This window comes from Nyctereutes procyonoides, unplaced genomic scaffold, assembly GCF_905146905.1.
Source record: "Nyctereutes procyonoides isolate TBG_1078 unplaced genomic scaffold, NYPRO_anot_genome, whole genome shotgun sequence".
NCBI lineage: Eukaryota > Metazoa > Chordata > Mammalia > Carnivora > Canidae > Nyctereutes > Nyctereutes procyonoides.
In genome coordinates, this window is record NW_026575035.1 from 23,632,197 (window position 1) to 23,652,341 (window position 20,145).

Here is a 20,145-nt window from a genome sequence, read left to right on the forward strand (position 1 = left end):
GCGCCGGCCCTGCCCGCGCGGGACGCCGGCGTGGGCCGCGCGGGCGCCGGGGAGGGCGTTGGTGCGCGCGGGTCTCGGTGCGGCGGGTGGCTCGTGGGCGCAGCGTAGCCGCCCGGCTCGGGGCGTGCTTACCTCGGACCTGCGGGTGGATTTACTTGCCGGTGACTTCGCTGCTTCGGCTTAGCGGTTGAAGACGGTTGAAAGAACTCACTCGCTTTTGCACGAGGGCCGGCTAACGACTAGAAATAGCATCACTTAGGGGTTTGTGGGATGTTTTAGACATCACGCCGGGAAGTTGGATTTTACGGGTCTTATGTTTCTCGAAGAGTGCTAAACGTTCACTTGTCTCCGACGACGCCGCGGGCCTGTTGGGTAGTGAAGGCGGTAGAGTGGGCTAGTGTCCTTGGCAAGCTGCTGAACGTGTTTTAAAAGGTGGGTGTTGTCAGGGGGTGCTATGCCGAGAGCCGGGACTAAAACGCACACAACCGAGATGTGCGTGCGGAGGGAGGGATGCGTTCATTCGGCCGGGTGTCTGGCTGGTTACTCCAGGTGGCTCACAGTTGACGCCTGGTGTTGTCTTGCTATTGATAGCGAGTTTGTGTGGACATATCCTCTCTGTGGTTTGTATGAGATCTTCCAGTCTCCGCATTTTTGTCCACCAGCGTTACTACTTTCAGCTCTCTCTGATCCAGTCGTCTGTTTTCGGCTGCAGCTCCATGATCGTCTTCACCTGAATTTGTTCCACGCTGCTCGGTACATTTTCAGTATCAGTGTATCTGAGATCACTTCTCCCTACCTACGAAGTGAGTTCCACCTCAAGCTAATGTGGAGGAGAGAATCGTTGCTCTGATTTCTACAGCACTTTATTATTATTACTGCATTTTTTTTTTTTTTAGCATTTTATTTATTCATGAGAGACACACAGGGAGAGGCAGAGACATAGGCAGAGGGAGAAGCAGGCTCCCTGTGAGGGGCCCGACTGGGGACTGACTCCAGGATGAGGACCTGAGCCAAAGTCAGACGCTCAACTACTGAGCCACCCAGGCGTCCCTGTACAGCACTTCACAGTCAAAAAGCATCAAAAGATTCTTTTGAGACTCACAACAAAGCTATTATGGTGTACCCATTTTGCAGAACAAGAAATTGAGCCAGAGAGGTTTAAGTAGCTCACCTGCTGAAATTAGGTACTGTACAATTTGGATTAAGCCAGGACCCAATGTTTTTAATTAATTAATTAGAGGCAGAGACACAGGCAGAGGGAGAAGCGGGCTCCTTGCGGGGAGCCTGATGCGGGACTCCATCCCAGGACCCCGGGATCACGACCTGAGCCACCCAGGCAGGCATCCCTGGACCCAGTTTTTTTTTTTTTTTACTGGGCAGCATGCCAGAGTTTAACAGAGCAAAAAATAGTGTTAAACACTGAATTCTTAAGACTTCATCCGTAGTCTGTTCCTCTTTTTTTTTAACAGGTGCATTTGCCTAGCATGTAATTTCATACTGTTAGTCTGTATTTGCAATTTTAGTCTTTTAAAGCATTTCCTGTTTGTTGTCTGTTCCAGACATTACCTTTGCCATTTATTTTTCTCATTGATAACAGCCCTTTCATTCCCCACTACAAGTGATGAAATCTGGTTATTTGATAGGCTGAAGATTTCTGTTATTTTGCTTAAATTGGAAATTTTTTTTTCTTTACCTGGAGATCCCTAGATTCCCACAATAGAAGCTCTGAGGGAAAAAGGCCTTTTGTTGGGTAATTTTTTTCTCTAATTCAGGCTATAATGTATAATCTGTTAATCATGTAATATATTAGCTGTTTGTTTCCTTTCCTTGTGTTAGATGTTTCTTAAAAACGAGTCATTCTGTAGTGGATAAGTATGGAGAAGACCAGTTTGTATTTATTTGCAGTTCTCAACGTATAAGGGAGTAGTGAGTCTGGGGAAAATGAGGATAAACTCCACAGATACTTCTCAAATCTCATTTTTCTGATAGTTCAAAACTTGACCAATATGGAAACTTGCCCCCCCCCCCAAAAAAAGATAAAAATGACTGGCTCTTTTGTTTTTTCCTTCTCCCTTTTTCTGTATATCTTACAGAAATTCAAATTGGCAAATGAAATAAAGGGAAGTGGTCTGAATGGCTCTCCCTCTTTGCTCTCCAAAGCGCATCAACCCACAAATAGCTTTTTAAGAGGTCAGTAGTTTAACAGAAGTTGTTTTGGGGGTTGTAGGATTATGATAGACTTACTTCTCTCTCTTTGTGTGTGTGTGTGTGTGTGTGTGTATGGTTTCCAGATTTTCTCAGCTTTTTAAAATATTTTTACACTATGAAAAAGTAAAGTTTGCCTGAAAAATAGTAGTTGTCCTCTTGAGTTGGCAAGTTTAAGTGCTATTATTGGATACTTTGTGTTAATAAAGTATAGATGTCACATTTAAGTAATAATAAAAACAGCTACCGTTTATTGAACTATTACTGTGAGCCAGGGATTGGGCTTAAGTACTTATTCCTAGGGCAGTTTTGCACAATTAGTAATATCCCCATTATGAAAATAAGGAAACTATTTGGAAAGTTAAGCGAATTGTCCTAAGCCAAATAGCTAGAGAGTGGCTCGATGAAGATGTGAATCTAAATCTATTTTACTCAAAGCCAGTACTACTCTCTTAAGCTGCAGTATCTCTCTAGAAGACTCTTTTTGAACCTTGCATGGGTATAATTAGGTGAATAGAAGACCAGAAAGTAAGGATATTTGCTGTTCTAGAGGAGTCAGGTTTCTCTAAATATCCAGTCAATATCCTGACCCCAGTACTAATCCAGAATGTTGTCCCCTGTGTATACTTGATCTTAAACAGTATTAGCCACTTTTAAGTGCACACTCTGAGGGCTTAATGAACCACATAAGTTAGTTCCAAATTTTCAGGTATTAGCTGTTTTTTTTTTTTTTAAATGTCATTTTAACTTTTTTTTTTTTTGAGATTTTATTTATTTATTCATGAGAGACACAGAGGTAGAGACACAGGCAGAAGAAGAAGCAGGCTTCTCACAGGGAGTCCAACATGGGACTTGATCCCAGGTCTCCAGGATTAAACCCTGGGCTGAAGGCGGTGCTAAACCACTGTGCTTACCCTGGCTGCCCCATTTTAACTTTTTTTTAATGTCATTTTGACTTGATGTCAGTAAGCAAGTCTGACTCCTAACGTGGATTGAAATCTTGCCTCTTCTGAACTTTAGCAGTGTGCTCTTAGGCAAATTCCTTAACATCTGTAGAATGTTTTGTTGTTTTTTGGTTTCTTTGGTGGTAAATTGAGATAATTTAATAAAGATTAGATGAATTAAAAATCTTGGCAGTCCTTAAGAATATGGCAAAGGTTAAAAAACCTTTTGTATTGTTTTGTAAAGGATTTATGACATGACTCTAGGAGAAGGAGTGAGGTAACTTAGAATTTTCAAATTCATAGATTTTGTGAGTGGTGTTGAGCTTTGTTTATTATTATTATTATTTTAAGATTTTACTTATTTATTCATGAGGGACACACAGAGAGAGAGAGAGAGAGAGAGAGAGAGAGAGAGAGAGCGCCAGAGATACAGGCAGGGAGCCTGACGTAGGACTCGATCCCAGGACTCCAGGATCACGCCCTGGGCTGAAGGTGGCACTAAACTGCTGAGCCACCTGGGCTGCCCTGATACCTGGATTGTAGGAAAAAAACTTTGGTTTTCATATCAGGGTTAGATTGATTAGTATAAATTGAAATTTAGAATGACTACACAATTTTTTATAACCACCTTATTGAATTGCATAATAACGTTCTCTTTTTAAAAATATACAATTCAGTGGTTTTTAGTATATTCACCGATTTGTGCAGCTATCACCATGCTAGCTAATATAAGAGCAATTTTTTTAAAGCTTTTAAGCGTGCCCCCCCTTCCCCCCATGAGTGGAGTGGGGAGGAGCAGAGGGAGAAGCAGCCCCCTTACCTAGCAGGGAGCTGGATGCGATTCAGGCTCAATCCCAGGACCCTGAGATCATGACCTGAGCTGAAGGCAGATGCTTAACTGACTGAGCCACCCAAGCACCCCAAAAGCACTTTCATCACTCCAAAAAAGAAACCTGTACTCATTAAGTAGTCACCACCATATATCTGCACCCCCCCTCAACTGCTGATCTTTTTCTGTCTCTGTTTGGATTTGCTATTTTGGATATTTGAATAAATAGGATTATACAGCATGTGTTTGTTTAAGTGGAATCCTACAATATGTGGTCTTTTGGGAGGGGCCTCTTTTACGTAATGTTTTCAGGATTCATCTATGTTATAGTAGTTATCAGTACTTCATTCCTTTGTATTACTAGGTAGCACTAATGTACTAGTGGATATACCACATCTTGTTTATTCATCATTTTTTAAAAAATAATTTATTTATTCATGAGAAACACACACACACACAGAGGCAGAGATACAGGCAGAGGCCGAAGCAGGCTCCGTGCAGGGAGCTGATGTGGGACTCCATCCCGGGTCTCCAGGGTCACGCCCCCGGCCAAAGGTGGCGCTAAACCGCTGAGCAACCCGGGCTGCCCTGTTTATTCATCATTTGATGGACATTTTGGGCTATTTCTACTTTTTGGTTATTATGCATAATACTGCTAAGAATCTTCTTGTGCAGGTATTTGTATGGACATATGGTTTTGTTTTGTGTTTTTTTTTTTTCTCTTGGATATGTACCTAGGAGTAGAATTGCTAGATCATATGATAACTATGTTTAACTTCTTGAGTAACTGCCAAACTGTTTTCCAAACCTGCTGTACCATTTTAATTCTTACCAGCAATGGGTTGAGGGTTCCAGTTTAACCACGTCTTCATCAACACTTGTTATGTCTTTTTTTATTATAGCCATCACAGTGGATATGAAGAGGTATCTCATTGTGGTTTTGATTTGCATTTCTCTGATGACTGATGATGGTTTTTCGTTGTTTGCTGGCTATTTCTGTATCTTTGGAGAAATGTTTGTTCAAATCCTTTGCGCATTTAACTGAGTATTTGTATTATTGAATTGTAAGACTTCTTTGTATTCTGCATACTAGACTTTTATCAGAGACAGGATTTGTATATATTGTCTCCCATTTTGTGGTTTATCTTTTCACTTTTTTTTAAAGATTTTATTTAGTTATTCATGAGAGAGACACACACAGAGGCAGGCTCCCTGCAGGGAGCCCTATGCAGGATTGGATCCTGAAGATCTGAGCCAAAGTCAGGCGCTCAACCACTGAGCAACCCAGGCGTCCCTATCTATTCACTCTCTAAATAGTGTCTTTTGAAGTTCAAAAATTTTCAATTTTGATGAAGTCAAATTTATTTTTTCTGGGATCCCTGGGTGGCGCAGTGGTTTGGCACCTGCCTTTGGCCCAGGGTACGATCCTGGAGACCTGGGATCGAATCCCACGTTGGGCTCCCGGTTCATGGAGCCTGCTTCTCCCTCTGCCTGTGTCTCTGCCTCTCTCTCTCTCTCTCTCTCTCTCTCTCTCTCTCTGTGTGTGTGTGTGTGTGTGTGACTATCATAAATAAATAAAAATTAAAAAAAATTAAAAAAAATTGCTTGTGCTTTTGGTTGAGAATAACTACAAATTTGAGATGACATAATACAATTATAATTCCTAATATATAGTGATGTTGCTGAGCCATAATTAAAATATTTACAGTGTTTCCTTTTTTTAAAAAATAGCACCTTAATTTTTTTAATAGCACCTTGGAATCTCATAATTCTAAGGGGTTGGAGTTGATTGGGTTAAATAACAATTAAAATGCTGGCTTATATGCCTCTTTGAGAATATTGTTATGATGGAAGTAGCTAAATCTTTTTATTTCTTTGTACCCCTTATCAACCATCTCCTTCCTGTGTGTCAGACATTCTTTTTCAATACTTCATATGTGCCATATTACTCCATTTGACCATTTTAACTGTTTTAGATCAGTATATTAAGCTCTCCTACATATAAAGATGCTGAAGCTTGAGAAGGACAAATAACATTCCTAAGATCTTATAATTAGGAAATCGCTGTGCATGGGTTTGAATTTAGATCTGGTGTATTTAGATCTGGGGTGTGTGTGTGTGTGTGTGTATATATATATATATATATACATATATATCTATATCTATATCTATATATCCATCCATCCCGTGTTCTTCACTGTATGTTCTGTGTTGCTTCCTCCTCCTTACATCTTGAGGAGAAGGATGTTTGTATCCTATGCAAGCTTGTATATGCTGAGTGCACAATACAAATTTGAATACGGTATTTTGTAAAAGTACTTGTTTCTCATGACAGTACCATCCATATAATAAAGTCATGTGGTAGCTGTTGTTTATTATTCAGCCAGTAATGTGAACTAAATTTGACTCTGGAAGATAAGGTGGAATCTTTCTTTCCCTTGCATCATTATCTGTAGGTGATGCTGCAATCTAATAGGCTTGACCTTTAGAGGCAAGTGATGATTGGGGAAGGGTGGAATATAGTTTCTTGTTTAGTAATGCTGCTCACCCCAGTTCACAGAGCAGAACTGCTGCCAGTGGATTTACAAAATGGAGAGAACGGTGGTATGAGGGTCAGGAAATTGTAGTTCTTATCCTTTTCTATTACCTATCAGTTGGCCAAGTCACTTTCCTTTTCTGAGTTTGTTTCTTTGTATAATTGAGAGTTTCAAGTAGATGCTCAAAGATTTATGTTTATTTTTAAATTCCCTAAAGTCAGAAAGGATTTATTTTGCTCATTGCTGTATCCTCAGAGTTTCAAGTTACACAGTTAACGAATATTTGTTGAGAAGCATAGATGTAGTTTGACGGAACTGGGTAGATCTAACCTTTTTTAGTTAGTAATAGTCATATGACTGTACAAGTTTCTTAAACTCTCTGGATTTCCAATTCCTCTTCTGCAAAATGGGGATAAAAAAATATCTGCTTCTATAGGGTTTATTGTGAAGATGAAGTAATACATATATAAAGATTTAAAACAGTGCTTGGCCCAATGGTAATATTCAAAGAAGCTTTTGTCACTGAATCTGTTTTTTGCCTTTTTGCTCATTTAGATCATCATAGTTGTTTATTTCTTAAAGAACTTTATTTGAAATATTTATCTTATTTGGCTAGATCATAGTGTATTTACAAGAAAGGTCAGTTTCATCCCATGAAATTTATTTAGCTGCTTCTTCCTTCCATAGCTTGTATCTCTAACTCCAGTCTCACCAAAGAGATCTGAGTGGAAAGGGAGAGTGTGATGAAAATAATGCAAATCTATCTATTGCTTCTCTTTGGAAAATAACTTAAGTCCTATTGCCACATTGCTGATGTGTTAGAAGAATCAACTTTATATGTGACAGACAGCATTCTGTGAGTCTAAGGACTCTTAGAAGCGTGATTCTTTATCTTCTTTCTAATTGATCCTAGGTTAGAAATGGATTAGGAAGTCATGGAGACATGGGTGGAGAAAAAAATCCTTGGTAGTTATAAGATACAAGTCCACGATCTCTTAATCAAAACTTTTAGAGTCTGATATATTTGAGAATTCCACAATTTTCAGATTTTATTAACATAATATGGTACATACATCATACATCCTTTTTTTAAAAAAGATTTATTTATTCATTCATTCATTCATTCATTCATTCATTCATTCATGAGAGACACACACTGAGAGAGAGAGAGAGGCAGAGACACAGGCAGAGGGAGAAACAGGCTCCCTGCAGGGAGCCAAGTGCGGGGACTCGATCCCGGATCCCAGGATCACAACCCGAGCAGAAGGCAGGTGCTCAACCATTGAGCCACCCAGGTGTCCCTACATTATATATCCTTAACAAGATCTGGGCAGTTCCCATTTATCAGACATTAACATTTCTATAGTGAAATGTAGTACTCTCACATGAAATGGGATATATAGAACATAAATGGCTTTACATCTTGTTGAGATTAGGTATTGCTGGTAGACAAGTTAATTGAAAATCCTATAAGAAATCTTGATTTTCAGAGGGTTTTGGCTTTGAGATTTGCAAATGGGGGATTGAAGACCCCATTTGCTCAAGAGATGTCATTCCTGTAGAAATTCCTGATTAGGGGCACCTTGGCTCAGGTCGTGATCCCGGGGTTCCAGGATCAAGTTTCGCCACAGGGAGCCGGCTTCTCCTTCTACTTATGTCTCTGCCTCTCTGTGTTTCTTATGAATTTAAAAAAAAAAAGAAAAAAAATCCTGATTACTAGTAAATTTAAAGTCAATGTTTTCTTATCTAACAACTATAATGTTTCATTATTTTTAGTTACCTCTAAATGAAAAGAATTCATAGAATTTTAAAATCAGAAAGAATCTTTAAGCAGTAAATCATTAAAAATCCTTCATAATAACCTGTTTCAAAATTGCTGTTGAACTTAAGTTTTTATTTATGAGGTACTGGGCAAAATTACAATGATATATCTGTTTGTTGCCAGAAGAAAAATTAATATATTTTTTAATTAATACTTTTTTATTCTCCACCGGCCAAGTCTGATGTCTCAACTTTAATTATTTATTTTTAAGGATTTTATTTATTTGACTCAGAGAGTTCAAGCAGAGGGAGTGGCAGGCAGAGGGAGAGGGAGCAGTAGACTCCCTGCTGAGCAGGGAGCCCAATGTGGAACCCAATCCCAGAACCCTGCTGGAATCATGACCTGAGATGAAGGCAGATGCTTAACTGTCTGAGCCACCCAGGCACCCTTGGAAGAGGAAAAATTATGACTAGAAGCCTTTACTTGATATTATATTTAAGAAATAGGATAATACAATGAGGTTCTGTGCTTGTTTTTTCCTTTGGAGTGCATAATGAGGGACATGCTCTAGGACTTTCTGTTTTCCTGGGATATGCTGTGTTTCATTGATTTGTAGGATGCCTAGTTTTTGTATTTTGGCATTTCAGAAAGCAGAATGAGTTACACATTTATTGTTGCCCAGATGGCTGTTAGGATGTACTTTCACAGGCAGAACATCAAACCCAGCATCAACATTTGGAGAGTGGGTGTCAGTGGCTTAGACGAAACTCTGAAAAACATTAGTGGAGTGCACTTTGAACCTCGAGGAACCAAATGGTTGAAGAGCAGTGGGGATGAAAAACAGCTAGCTCTGCATACTACAAAGCCAGCTAAGAGCTAAAGGCTTTTAGCTCTTTTTGATGGATTCTTTTATGAAATGCTGCACTACTTGTGTTTTTGACACAACTTTTTGTGGGATATAAAAATATTTTTGAATCCGAGTCAGTAAGGGACTCATAAGCATTGAATGTGATGTAGTTTTAGAAACACCTTAGTCAAATTATTTTGCTTATATGTGTAAAAGATGATACATGATAAAAATTTCAAGTCTAAAAGAATTACAAAGGTAAAAGTGATAATACTATGCTGTAGTTTAACATTTTTTTCATTAGTGGCATATAGAATAATGATATTTCTAAATGTAGTATAGACTAAATAAATATAATTAGACTAAATAAATAAAATAGACTAAATAAAATGTGATTAAGTGAATGTATTATATTAAATACAATACATTAAATTAATATCAAAGCAGAATATTTGGCCCTAAGGTATAGGTAGTGCTGTTGCTTCTCAGTGTATTTCATTCTTTTTTTTTTTTTTTTTTTTTTTTTTTGCGTATTTCATTCTTTTTTTAACTTTAGGTGCTTTATGTAACTCTTCTAGGAGCCTTATTTTGTTCCATCTTCATCATCAATATGGTAGTCTTTCTAGATGGCAGTGGACAGGCCTATGAGCCTGCCATCTTAATTCTCAGTTTTCTTTCAGGGTTTGCTTTTTCCTACTTTGCAGGAATCAGGTAGACAGCAGAGTTTTTGTGATAGACCAGTAAGATACAGAGAGACCTCAAGAGAATTCTAGTAAAAATAGGCCCTTTCCCACTTTCCCTGTGGTGAGTGAATGCTAGAGGTGCTGTAGCATCTTCTGACCCCCGTTCCCACTTTCTCAGGATTGGCTGGCTCCTTAATCATATAGGTGTTCTTCATGGAGATTTGATGTGTGCTATGCCATTACAGTAAGAAACACATTTCTAGTTGGGACACATAAGCAAATACTACTTAAAATGAACTTTAACAAAGCAATACTTAATAAATGCTGGTCATAATCCAGCAAATGGATTTTATATTTCTTTAATGAGTTGCAACCATTATTTGGAAAACACTATCTCTCTTTCCTTTCCCCTCTTTTGTATATATACTATTCTCACATGAATAAGTGAGCCATAGTGAGTTGTGAATAGGAAAACATAAATTTAAATCTCTAGTTAGTCCTGCTTTATCATCTAGGAAGTTATATAAAATGCAATTATTTTATTTTACAGGCTGGAGCATTGGATTTACTGAAGGAGCTTAAGAATATTCCCATGACCCTGGAATTATTACAGGTATGTGCTAATATGTGTCATGATTTGAATAGGTAATTGTCATAAAATAGCAAAGATTTTTAATACCATTAAGTTTTTTATAGTGTCTTGTTATGGTGTAAACCATTATTAACTTGCTTTTTTTAAGATGGTAACATAAATCAGTAATCTACTAAGTTAATTATAGAAAAATGTTGCCTTACTCAAGAAGAATAAAACCTGAATCTCCCAAGTTTGAAGTCTCATAATGAAAGGAAAGGAAGGTGGATTCTTGGCCCTGATTTGATCTCCCTAGATCTCACTTTCTTGGTCTGTCATTGACAGCTGCTGCAAGCATGAAGCTAGCCTCTGGGGTACCTTTTAGCAGTTATTCCTTATTTCCCCCCAGTTACAACCCCCTTCTGCCATGGACAACCACTAATCGATTTACCTTTTGTCTCCTTAGATTTACCTATTCTGGAGAATTCATATAAATGAAATCATATAATATATGACCTTTTGTGTCTGACTTTTTTTTTTTTTTTTAAAGATTTTATTTATTTATTCATGAGAGACCCAGACAGAGGCAGAGGGAGAAGCAGGCTCCCTGCGAGTCAGCCTGATGCGGGACTCGATCCCAGGACCCCAGGATCACACCCTGAGTTGAAGGCAGATGCTCAACCACTGAGCCATCCAGGCATCCCTTTTTTTTTTTTTTTTTAATAAAAAAAATTTTTTTTTCCATTTTGAGTATAATCTACCCCTCAGTGTGGGGCTCAAACTCATGACTCCAAGATCAGGAGTCCTATGGTCTACAAACTGAGTTAACCAGGCACCTCTCTGGCTTCTTTTACTTAGCATAATCTTTTCAGGGTTCATTCATGTTGCAGCATGTATCAGTGTTTTGTTCCTTTTTATGGCTAAATAATGTTCCATTGAATGGATATACCACTTTGGTTTATTCATTTGTCAGTTGATGAACATTTGGGTTTCTACTTTTTCGGTTGTTATGATTCTTGCTTTGCACATTTACATACAAGTTTGTGTGTTTTTGTTTCTCTTGGGTAGAGATCTGAAAGAGTGGAAATGATGAGTCATAAGGTAACTTTATGTTGAATATTTTGAGGACCTGCCAGCCTGTTTTCCCAAGTGACTGTACCATTTTACATTCCCAACAGCAAGTAAATGAAGTTTCCAGTTTATCCACATTCTTGCCAACACTTGTTATTATCTTTGATTATAGCCATCTTGGTGGGTGTGAAGTGATACCTCATTGTGATATTGATTTCCATTTCCCTAATGATTAATTATATTGAACATCTTTTCATGTGCTTCTTAACCATTCATATGTTTTCTTTGGAGAAATGTCTTTTCAGATCCTTTGCCTGTTTGTAAGTGGGATAGTTTATTTTCTTATTATTAAGTTGTAATAGTTCTTTATATATTCTAGATACAAGTCCCTTAATCAGATACAGGATTTGCTAATATTATCTCCCATTCTATGAGTTATCTTTACTTTCTTAGTGGTGTTCTTTTGTGAAGCACAAAAGTTTAAAATTTTGTTGTAGTCTGATTTGTCTATTTTCTTTGGGTGCTTGTGAATTAGATGTTAAATCTAAGAAACAGTGGCGTACTTCAAGGTTCTGGAAATTCACTCCTCTTGGTTTTTTTAGTTCTTTCATTTAGTTCTGTGATTCATTTTGAGTTAATTATCATGTGTGGTATAAGAAGAGGTCCAATTTAATTCTCTTACATATGGACATCTACTTGTTTACCTTTTTAATTTTCTCTGTAAAGAATTACCTTGACATCCATATTGAAAATCACAAAAGATATAGGACTTTATTTCTGGATTCTTTTTTTTTTTTTTAAGATTTTATTTATTTATTTATGAGAGGCAGAGAGAGAGAGAGAGAGAGAGAGAGAGAGAGAGGCAGAGACATAGACAGAGGGAGAAGCAGGCTCATGCAAGGAGCCCGATATGGGACTCAATCCCAGGACCCCGGGATCACACCCTGAGCCGAAGGCAGAAGCTCAATTGCTGAGCCACCCAGGCATCCCTACTTCTGGATTCTTAAGTCTATTCCATGATCTATGTATCTCTCCTTATATAGGACTACAGTGTCTTGATTAGCTTTGTAGTAAGTTTTGAATTTGGAAATTGTGAGTTCTTCAGCTTTATTCTTTTTCAAGATAATTTTGGCTATTTTGGGTCCCTTGTATTTCCATGTGAACTTTAGGACAAACTTAATTTCTGTACAAAAGGCAGCTGGGATTTTAATAGGAATTGCATTTAATCTGTAGTTCAGTTTTTTTTAAGTATTGCAGTCTTTTTTTTTTTTAATTTTTATTTATTTATGATAGTCACAGAGAGAGAGAGAGAGAGGCAGAGACACAGGCAGAGGGAGAAGCAGGCTCCATGCACCGGGAGCCCGACGTGGGATTCGATCCCGGGTCTCCAGGATCGCGCCTGGGCCAAAGGCAGGCGCCAAACCGCTGCGCCACCCAGGGATCCCAAGTATTGCAGTCTTTAACATTTAAGTCTTAGGATCCATGAATATGGGATGCCTTTCCATTTCTTTAGGTCTTTAATTTCTTTCAACAGTGTTTTGTAGTAGCTCTATGTTTTTTACTTTAATATTTAGTGCCTATCTTTTTTTTTTTTAAGATTTTATTTATTTATTCATTTGAGACATAGAGAAAGGCAGAGAACAGGCAGAAGCAGGTTCCCTGCAGGGAGCCTGATGCGGAACTCGATCCCAGGACTCTTAGATCACAACCTGAGCCAAAGGAAGATGCTCAACCACTGAGCCACCCAGGTGCCTATCTTGAATCATCTTGGCAAAAACTCATGAGTGATCATAGAGTGATTTTTCTTCTAGAACATATGAATCTGCTTAATACCTGTGATGCTAACAGCATCTCTTAATCTCACTACTTATTCCTTTCTGATATATCATCAATGTGATTCTCTAAGTCTGCTTAATGCCTTCCCCATCTTTCCAAGGTAGTGTTTTCTTATTGCATAGCTGGTGATTTGTAGAAACCAGATGGCCAGACATGGACAAAGGCATACATACATCTCTGTTCAGAATTTCACACTGTATAGTTGATATAAAAAAAACCTTCAGTTCTGCAATCAAGAAGCCTGATTAGGGACGCCTGGGTGGCTCAGTGGTTGAGCGTCTGCCTTGGGCTCAGGGTGTGATCCTGGGGTCCTGGGATCAAGTTCTGCATTGGACTCCCTGCAGGAAGCCTGCTTCTCTCTCTGCTTATGTCTCTGCCTATCTATGTCTCTCATGAATAAATGAAAAAAAGAAATCTTTAAAAGAAAAACAAAGGAAATCTGTTTAACTCTACAATTCTTCATGTTATTTGAGCACACAACACTTTTTTTCATAACCCACCTGTTATATCCTATAAATTATAGTGTACTGGTTTTAGGAAAAATCCAGAGTTTAGAGCATTCTTACAGGTACACTTAGACTTAGTTATCCAAGTAAAATAGCTTCATAATCCTTTCCTTTGTCTAGTTTCTTCTACACTCGGTCTTAGCCAAAAGGCGGAGAAGCGATTCTCTAGTTTCTTCTACTGTTTCCCAAATAACCTCTTTAAAAAGGGGGAGAATAACCTACCTATGTCTTTGTTTGTCACTCTATCTCAGCAGCCTCGTTTCTTATTTTTCTTGACTGGACAATCTCTTAGATAAGCATGTTTGTTACATATGCCTAATCTCCATATGGGTTTTTCATGGGTTTTAAGCAGGAAGTTATGATGAAAACATCCCATGATAATTAAAAAGCAGTCACTCACAGCACATGATTTGTTCATGGTCTCCTTTTATCTTTGCTTACCTTTATTTCCTAAAATTCCATTTTCTTTGCCAATCTGTGTCAACTGCAAGCTTCAGAACTATATTAGTAATACAAATAATTTCTTCCACTCGCTCCAAAACTAGGCTTTCTTTCTTTCTTTCTTTCTTTCTTTCTTTCTTTCTTTCTTTCTTTCTTTCTTTCTTTCTTTCTTTCTTTCCTTCCTTCCTTCCTTCCTTCCTTCCTTCCTTCCTTCCTTCCTTCCTTCCTTTTCCCTTCCTTCCTTCCTTCCTTCCTTCCTTCCTTCCTTCCTTCCTTCCTTCCTTCCTTTCCTTCCTTCCTCCTTTCCTTCCTTTCCTTTCCTTTCCTTTCCTTTCCTTTCCTTTCCTTTCCTTTCCTTTCCTTTCCTTTCCTTTCCTTTCCTTTCCTTTCCTTTCCTTTCCTTTCCTTTCCTTTCCTTTCCTTTCCTTTCCTTTCCTTCCTTTCTTCTTTCAAGATTTTATTTATTTATTCATGAGAGACACAGAGGCAGAGACAGAGGCCGAGGGAGAAGCAGGCTCCATGCAGGGAGCGTGATCGAGACTTGATCCCAGGATCACAGGATCACACCCTGAGCCAAAGGCAGACGCTCAACTGCTGAGCCACTCAGGCATCCCCAAAACTATGTGTTCTTCTAGGTTGGTGGGGTAGGTTGTGGAGTAGTCGTGAGGAAGAGCTGTGAATGGTGCTGGAGAAGGAGTGCTGAAGGCATTGAGATCAGGAGATCAGACCTGACATTTGGTACAGTGACTCCAAGTGCAAGCCGGCTTCTGAGCAGTTAGCTACATCTAGTAGGACAGCTCTGGGTCCACTCAGTTGTAGGTTATGCCATCAGCCCAGGCTCTGGCTTCTGGAAAATTGTCTATGTGGAAGTGTTTTAGAAAAATTCTAAAAAGTTTTAAAAGTTCTCAAAGTATTTCCTTCTCTGTAAAGAGTACTGAGAGCATTTTATTAAAGCAATAACTTTTTTGAGGGAAAACCCTCCCAAAACATTAATCCCAAACCATTTTTGGATTTTAGAATTGTGGAGTCCCCTTTATCTTTCTGCTGTGGAACCTTATCTGCCTTGCACAGCCTTCCATAGGTATAACATAGGCCATTTCAGCCAAACACATATTCTGAATTCTTGAACAAAATTTCTGTCCTGAATCTCTTTATTGAGAAGATTGAATAATTTAGCAGGAAACCGTAAGTACCCATCTATTACTCTGCCTTAAAGTTTACAGCAGGGGTCCCCCCCCCCTTTTTTTTTTCCACTAACAACTCCTTTTGTTGTTTTTTCTTCCATTGACCATGCTTTGAAAGATTGCCTACTAACAACTTGAACTTACTAAATAATTTATCTTTTTTTTTCTTTGTATCGTCCTCAATTGGCCTGTCATAGCTTTTGTGTTCTTTGAACACAATTTGAAAACTGTTGATGTGTTGGAAAGAGCATGTACTTTGGAGGTGGGCAGACCTGCATTAAAATCCCAGCTTTGCCAGTTACTAATGGTATATTGCTGGACAAGTAGGGATAATGATCTCAACATAAAAGAGTTGTTAGGAAGGTTAATGAATATGGATGCTCCTGGCATAATCCTGGGCACATATTATTACCACATGATACATAACTATATTCTCTGAGGTATACTTTAATATCTGTGGTTATATGCTGGTTTGGGGCAAAAAAATGCTTTTAAACCTCTGAAGATGGTAATATTTGGGTATCCTCATTAAAGTCACAGCAGGTGATCTATGAAGTAATCTTTGTAGAAAAATATATAGAAGCAAAGAGGTGAAGATATTAGTCACGAATGCTTCAGTGTGCCTTATATATAAATCAGACATTTTATATTTTATTCTTTGAGAGGTATGGAAAGACTGATTTCATTTAATTAGTTAACCAGCCTTGTTACAGTAGCAACTTCCATGCTTGCAGATTTCTGTGATAATAACCTCGATGAGTCTAGTATTTGATCTGAAGATGCATGTATCCTAATTCTGTAGTATACTATCATAAGAATTCAGATAATAGGTTTTTTTTTTTTTCTATTCTGCAGTGGGAATAAGAAAATGGGAGAGAAGACAGTGAAACACCACAATGTCTGAAATAAAACAACTTGTACAAATTTTTTTGTTGTTGCCTTGCAGTCCACAAGAATTGGAATGTCAGTAAATGCTATTCGCAAGCAGAGTACAGATGAAGAAGTTACATCTTTAGCAAAGTCTCTCATCAAATCCTGGAAAAAATTGTTAGGTAAAATTGATCTTTCATTATATATATCTATGATCTGGTTTATTCAGATGTTTGGTGTTTGCATTTTTTTCTGTTTATAAATTCGATTATATTGAAATCAACGCCTTATATTAAGAGGGGGTTTGACCTCCTTGAGGGTTTTGCTTTTTGTCAAGGTCATCTTTTTTTTTTTTTTTTGTTTTTCGATACTTAGAACTGGACTGCCTCTTTTTTATTTTTTTTTTTATTTTTTTTTTTAAATTTTTTTTTATTTATTTATGATAGTCACAGAGAGAGAGAGAGAGAGAGAGGCAGAGATATAGGCAGAGGGAGAAGCAGGCTCCATGCACCGGGAGCCCGACGTGGGATTCGATCCCGGGTCTCCAGGATCACGCCCTGGGCCAAAGGCAGGCGCCAAACCACTGCGCCACCCAGGGATCCCTGGACTGCCTCTTTAAGAAGAAAATTTTCCCCCGTGGGAAAGTTGTCAATACTTTTTAAAAAAGTTTTTGAAATAAATTTTCTGACTTACAGAAAGTTTAAAGAATAATAAAAATAACTAACCTGTATCTTTTTCTAGATTGTTAATTTTTAATATCTGCCGTATTTTGTCATATTTCTGTCTTCTCTTTCTCTGTATGTATATACTCATAAAAACACAAATTATTTTTGCTGAGAATAGTGCATCTATCATACATTACCCTTCAATACTTAAAATGTGTGTTTCCTTGGAACAAGTTTATTTTCTTATGTAATCATAATATAGGAAATTTAACATTGGTATAGTACTATATCTGTAATCTACAGTTCCTATTTTGTCAGGTGTCCTAGTGATGTCCTTTATAACTTTGTTTTCTCTTCCAGAACAAGATCTAGTCTAGGATCATGTATATATATAGTCTTCTGATCTGGAATAGTTCTTAAGCCATCTTACATTATTTATGATATTATTTATTATTATTTATGACATTGACAGTTTGAAGAATACAAGCACTCATCTTTGTTTTTAATAGCATGTTCCTGATTTGGGCTTTATCTGTTATTTTCTCATGATTAGATCAGGTTTTGCATTCATAGTTGGAATACTCTGTAAGTATGTTGTGTCCTTCTGAGGTTATCACATCCAGAGGCTTTGTTTTTTTTTGTTTTTGTTTTTTTTTTTTTTAATTTTTATTTATTTATGATAGTCACAGAGAGAGAGAGAGAGAGGCAGAGACACAGGCAGAGGGAGAAGCAGGCTACATGCACTGGGAGCCCGACGTGGGATTCGATCCCGGGTCTCCAGGATCGCACCCTGGGCCAAAGGCAGGCGCCAAACCGCTGCGCCACCCAGGGATCCCCCATCCATAGGCTTTGATGATGATGTTAATTTTGATAACCCAGTCGAGGTGTACAATGTATGTGAGCCTGATGCAGGACTCAATCCCAGGATCATTTTTCCTTTTGTATCTAATAGGCATTCTGTGAGAGAAACTTAAGACCCTGAAGCTATTTTTTTTTTTAAGATTTTATTTTATTTATTTATTAATGAGAGACAGAGAGAAAGAGAGAGAGGCAGAGACACAGGCAGAGGGAGAAGCAGGCTCCATGCAGGGAGCCTGACGTGGGACTTGATCCCAGGTCTCCAGGATCAGGCAGGCCCTGGGCTGAAGGTGGCGCTAAACTACTGAGCCACCTGGGCTGCCCCCCTTTTTTTTTTTTTTTTTAGATTATATTTATTCATGAGAGACGCAGAGCGAGGCAGATATAGGCAGAGGGAGACAGGCTCCCTGCAGGGACCCTGATGTGGGACTTGATCCCAGGACCCCAGGATCATGACCTGAGCTGAAGGCAGGTATTCAACCACTGAGCCACCAGGTGCCCCTGTCTTGCTTCTAATTAGACCTTCCCCACACTCCCATTTAGTATCCACTGTTTCTTGCCCAAATTGCCCTTTATATAGTGATAGTTGCAAAATTGTTGTTTTCTAACTTCCACTTCTTCAGTATTTATAAATCAGCATTCTGCTACAAGAAAGAACCCTCGTAGGCTCCTGGGTAGCTCAGTTGGTTAAGCATCTGCCGTTAGCTCAGGTCATGAATCCTGGGTCCTGGGATCAAGCCCTGGTTTGGGCTCCCTGCTCATTGAGGAGCCTGCTTTTCTCCCTGTCCTGTTCCCCCTGCTTGCGTACTCTCTCTCTGTCAAATAAATGAAGAAAATCTAAAAAAAAAACAAAAAAAAACACCTTTCCTTTTACTTCCTAGTTATTTTTCTACTAGTGGATTCTATTTTATAACATGGGTTATAATCCATTACTGTTAATAATTATTTTGATGTTTATACTATCCTAGATTTGACCATTGGGCACCGATTAACCAGCTCCTGTGTCCATTTGACACACCTCTTTTAGTTTTGTCTCTTTTTTTTTTATATTCTGGAATCAAAAAAAATGTGTTGAGTTCATCTATCTTCCCTTTCCCAGCCTGGAATCAATCATTTTTCTAAGCAGTGATTAGGCTTATGTGGAAGAGGAAAATAGAAAAAGTCAAACCTTTTAAAATTTCAAAGATAGGAGTAGTTAATAACAAAAAACCTATTACTTCCAAGAGCTTGGAAACTAGGAACTACAAATTGTAAAGCCTCTAAAATTTAAAAAGTTTGCTTTTAAGAAAATTAAATATAATGTATGTTCCTGAATTGGATTCTGGACCAGGAAAAAAAATTGTTATAAAGATCATTTCTAAGATAATTGACAGAATTTTTGTCAGATCTGTATGTAAGTAAACAGTATTATATCATTGTTAAATTTACTCATTGTGGTTATATTAATGAATTTCTTTTTTCTTGGGGAATACATACTGAGGTATTTTAGGATTAAGGAGCATGATATCTGCTACTTATTTTCAAATGGTTCAAAAGAAATATGTGTGCACGCAGTAGGGTACGTGTTTGTGTACGTACAACACACATATACATATGTGTAGGGGGCAATGAATGAATGAGAAAGTGTACCAAACATTAACATTTGGAGAATCTGAGTGAAGTGTTTTTGTTTTTTTTTTTTTTTAAGATTTATTTATTATTTATTTGACAGAGAAGGAGAGAGCATGTGCACATGGGCACGCACATGCACAGTGGGGTGGGAGAGACTCAAGGAGAGACTCAAGCCGACTACCCCCTCGCTGAGCGCAGATCCTGACTCGGGCTCAATACCAAGACCCTGAGATCACTACCTGAGCCAAAATCAAGAGTCAGACAGTTAACTGACTGTGCCACCCAGGCACCCCTGAATAAAATTTTTGTACCATTCTAAAACATTGTGCCAGATTCAGATTATTTAAAAATAAAGAACTTAAAAAAAATCTAATGTTTAAAGACAAACTGAAACTTTACGCTTTATATTTCATTTAAATTTTAAATCTAATTCCATATTCTAAAGTAATTTGAATTTGCCATAAAAAGTTGACTGAGAACCATATGCATGTGTTTTTATTTCTGGAAAGATGGCTTACATTTTGTAGGACATTGTAGTTATGTTCATTTAATCTTAAATTTAATGAAGTTTTACTCTTTTACACTTACTGGAGGTATCTGATCTCATTACAAGTTCTCCTTTAAAAACTTTATGTTAAAAGATTTCCATGTTCATTAAATAAAATTTGGAGAATTGGAGGAGGAAAAGACATAATTTTTAAGTCTGTCTTTAAGTACAACCATCA

The 20,145-nt window shown here is 38.0% G+C and overlaps 1 protein-coding gene across 2 annotated transcripts in view; it reads left to right on the forward strand.

The window, feature by feature from the left end:
- The window catches only part of TCEA1 (transcription elongation factor A1), a 43,877-nt gene that overhangs the window by 212 nt on the left and 23,520 nt on the right, over positions 1 to 20,145 (forward strand). The window contains exons 1-3 of one of the 2 annotated variants that reach the window (XM_055318312.1): positions 414 to 432; positions 10,358 to 10,420; positions 16,363 to 16,468. In XM_055318312.1, the coding sequence (XP_055174287.1) occupies positions 10,400 to 10,420; positions 16,363 to 16,468 (127 nt within the window). In that variant the 5' untranslated portion in view covers positions 414 to 432; positions 10,358 to 10,399. Of the gene's footprint in view, positions 1 to 413; positions 433 to 10,357; positions 10,421 to 16,362; positions 16,469 to 20,145 lie in introns of those variants that run through there. The other variant, XM_055318311.1, reaches the window with a different exon arrangement.